The sequence below is a fragment of the Mytilus trossulus genome, chromosome 9, assembly GCF_036588685.1.
Source record: "Mytilus trossulus isolate FHL-02 chromosome 9, PNRI_Mtr1.1.1.hap1, whole genome shotgun sequence".
Taxonomy (NCBI): domain Eukaryota; kingdom Metazoa; phylum Mollusca; class Bivalvia; order Mytilida; family Mytilidae; genus Mytilus; species Mytilus trossulus.
Window position 1 is genome coordinate 12,189,021 of NC_086381.1, and position 3,880 is coordinate 12,192,900.

The 3,880-nt window shown below is 34.0% G+C and overlaps 1 protein-coding gene across 1 annotated transcript; it reads right to left on the reverse strand.

Moving 5' to 3' along the window:
* Positions 1–497: 497 nt before the first annotated feature.
* Positions 498–2,931, reverse strand: LOC134683593 (homeobox protein koza-like). Its single transcript, XM_063542900.1, has one exon. It carries the CDS (start codon positions 1,411–1,413, stop codon positions 682–684), a length of 732 nt encoding a protein of 243 aa, XP_063398970.1. The 5' UTR covers positions 1,414–2,931; the 3' UTR covers positions 498–681.
* Between the last annotated feature and the right edge of the window lie 949 nt (positions 2,932–3,880).

The window sequence follows — 3,880 nt, forward strand, 5'->3', positions numbered from 1 at the left end:
CATGACTTAGAGGGTATGCCATATAATTTCCATTGAAATGAGATGTACTGATGCGTATACAACTGCAAACCACATATCACTGGTTTACCATTAGTGGTTACCCTTGATCTTGCTTTTTTGACTCCGTATAGGGGAGAAAAATAGATATATCGTTCAATATTTGATACTATTTCCAATAAAGCTAAGATTTCCTTTTTTTGTCTTGGAGAGGGAAGTTCAATAATAGAAAATAAACTTTATACTATATAAAGCTTACTAACAGTGATCAACAGTGGACACTGACTGCAATATATTATCAATACAAGCTCGGGTTAGCTTTTATTTCGATTTTTTACAGAACTATAATGCGTGCTCATGTAATAATAAAGATATATATATATATATATATGTACATTCAAAAATCTTTAAATAATAATGCGACAGTAATGGCAGTAACTGGTTTCTGATTTCTGTCTTGCTTGTTTTATTATGTTTTTGTAAAGTTTTTGTATGTTTTGTTTTGTGTAATATTGTGTGTTTAGGCTCTGGGAAGAGATGGATAACAAGTATCATAGAAAAAAAGACACGTAATGCAATCATATAGTAATTCCCTTTTATTTCTACATCAATAACAAATAAGAATAAATAAAACAAACAAATACACATTTTTAACAAAATAGATGCACATATATGTAGCTGATTTCAAGTTCTGTAATGTTGCACTGCCTGTGGTGATACACTATTGTAAAACTGCTGAATATAACCAGGATACCCACACGATAACATACCATACGTAGACGGTGAGAACACAGGAAACCGTGAGTATGGCTGCTGACTAAAGTTATTATTCAATTCCATCATTCTTGAACCAGGTTTACCAACACCAACAAACTGTGATAATTCTGGTGAACCGTGGTAGCCGGTACTTTTGATGTGACGTTTTTCTTTCATTCTTCTATTCTGGAACCACCATTTAATTTTGTGCTGACTGAGTTTGAGTTTCTTGGCGAGCACTGGTCGATCTTCAATCTGGAGATAGTTGCTGTTACTGTAGTATCGCTCTAGATCCAACAGTTGTGAGTTTGTGAAGGTAGTTCTGGCTCTCTTTGTTCGTTGATCAGACTTTGATGAATTGTCGGAAGAGGAACCAGGTGAAGAGCAATCTCTTGAATCGGAATCTGTAGAGCTGAAACTGTTGTCTTCCGAATGTAATGAGTCGTCTTGTCGTTTCCTCTTGAACTGTTGGCGTTGAGCTGAGATGGTATTTGCATGGTTTGTATCTGCTATACATGACCGTCTGCTGTTCGGAAGATATATGTCTTGTACATGGTTGACAACTGCATCAGAACAGACGGGATCCGTAATCCTGCTGCTCTTTGATAGTACTTCAATACTGAAGGATATCTTGGTTGGAAGGTTCTGTTGATAAGCCATTGGTATATATTAGTAGATCACTGTGTGAGGACACTTTGACAATGAGCTGCTCTTGTCATTTTACCTGTTTTATACTCTCTTATGTTAATTACTCATAACGAGTCATAACGGTTCTTATCAAAACAAATCAGTCGTCAGGCACTGTCATTTATTATAGTTGTCAGTTTAAAGCTTGTTTTCAATCATTGAAGCTAATTAATTAAGTCAAACAATTTTATGATTTTAAATCATTTCATTTGATAGATAGTTATGCCACCCAAGCTTACATCATTCAATAGGTAGTTATGCCACCCATGCTAACATCATTTAATAGTTAGTTATGCCACCCAAGCTTACATCATTTAATAGGTATTTATGCCACACAAGTTTTACATCATTTAATAGGTAGTTATGCCACACAAGCTTACATCAATTAATAGGTAGTTATGCCACCCATGCTTACATCATTTCATAGATAATTGTTCCACCGTGCTAACATCATCTATTATCTAATAGGCAGGTATTCCATTCAAATATAGATACGAATATATAACCAGCCTTTTACTCTCGTGACATTGAAGTAAGTATTTTTAATTATTTACCGTATACATTTCTTTTCAAAAAATCAAAAATTAAGAAACAATTATTATCCAGCCTTTAACGGTTTTTAAGAAAGGTAACTTCCGAACAGACATATTTTTATCATTTTCGATTTGCATCGTGTACATGTATAAAATAAGCATCAGCCTGCTTGATTGTAAATTCAACGTGTAAATATCCAACACACACAGTTGGAATTCCCAAAGAACAAATTAATTCAAGAAAAAAAGGCATTAAAATTCCTAGTTTTCTTATTCACTCCTGCAAAGCAGAGTAGTCAGAACACACCCTACACAAGACCAATATCTAATTGCAACAAACTATCTAACAACATACTCAGAGTTCCTAGACGAAACTACGATTCCTGATATTGAATATCTAGGTGTTTTCTACATACTGCATGAGAGTTGGTATCATGATACATGACATTATTTTTAAATCAGTTATTGATCATTGAATAATTACATATTTAGAACTTTTTGTGGACTTTAACGCATAGGTCTGGTTAGCTAGAAGAGGAGGCATATACATGTACATTCGCTTTGTAGATGTATTTTGTATTGGTCAATGATTGAATTTAGTAGTATCAAAATTATATGCCCTGTATAAGTCATATTAAAAATACATCGTTTGGTAGTTCATCTGACCATACAGATTAGGTAATACAAATTTGTTAAGAAGCCAATTTATTTTAGTAGTTGAGCGATTGTCTCGTCACAGATATGGTCTGTTATAGCAGAATGCATGGAGTTTGTAGGTAAAGCTGGAATCTTTAGGTTACGATTAGTTTGCTTGGTAGCTGAACCGTGCAGTCCTTATCAGGATATGTATTCTAGTCCTACCGACAATAGAAAAAAGAAGATGTGGTATGATTGCCAATGAGACAACTATCCACAAAAGACCATAATGACACAGACATTAACAACTGTAAGTAACCGTACAGCCTTCAACAATGAGAAAAGCCCATACCACAGTCAGCTATAAAAAGCCCTGATAAGACAATGTAAAACAATTCAAACAAGAAAACTAAGGGCCTTATTTCTGTAAAAAGTCAACGAAAAACAAATATGTAACACATTAAAAAACGACAACCACTGAATTATAGGCTCCTGACTTGGGACAGGCACATATGTTTATTTGTCGGACGAGTCTACTATTAAAGGACGTGACAACTTCGCAATTCAGCTAGCAAACTAACTTAAGATACCTTTAGCTACACGCTAAGGGCATTTTGCTGCAAGTAATTTTTTTGTAAATATGGTTTTAGTTATTTAGCTGATGTTCCTGTTGTTCTCAGATTAATCAAATCAACAATTGCTCTTACTCCTAAATGTTGCATACTACAGAATCAGCAAATACTAATTTTAAAGTCTGGTTTGACCCAGCCAGGGTTCAAACCATCGACATTCCACAATCAACAAGAGCACTGATATATTAAGAGCAGGCTAAGTAAAGAATTTCATTATAACAAAAGATTTCGTATGAAAGTTCTTCTTGAATACTTCAGTTTCAGTTTTGAAATCTTTCACATGTACACCAGTTTCAATATTTTATTTGCAATTCAAAATAATTTTCACCAGGTTTTCAGTATGGAGAAATAAATTGAAACCAACAAGAGAAGAACTTGTATGACATGAAACGTTCCAAATTGCAGATCAACTAAAGTTTTAAATTGCAAGTCATCACTACACACTTGAGAACATTTGTACCAAAAAATCAGATTAAAATCTTCAGGCATAATAAAAATGTTTTTGACAACTGTTTAGTTTCAAAAGATGAAGGAGGAACACAAACACAACTTAATGCCATGGCCGGACAGTGGCTGAGAGTAAGACATACAAATTATAGGTTCATAAGCAAGAGCAAAATATTGAAAAACAAACACAGA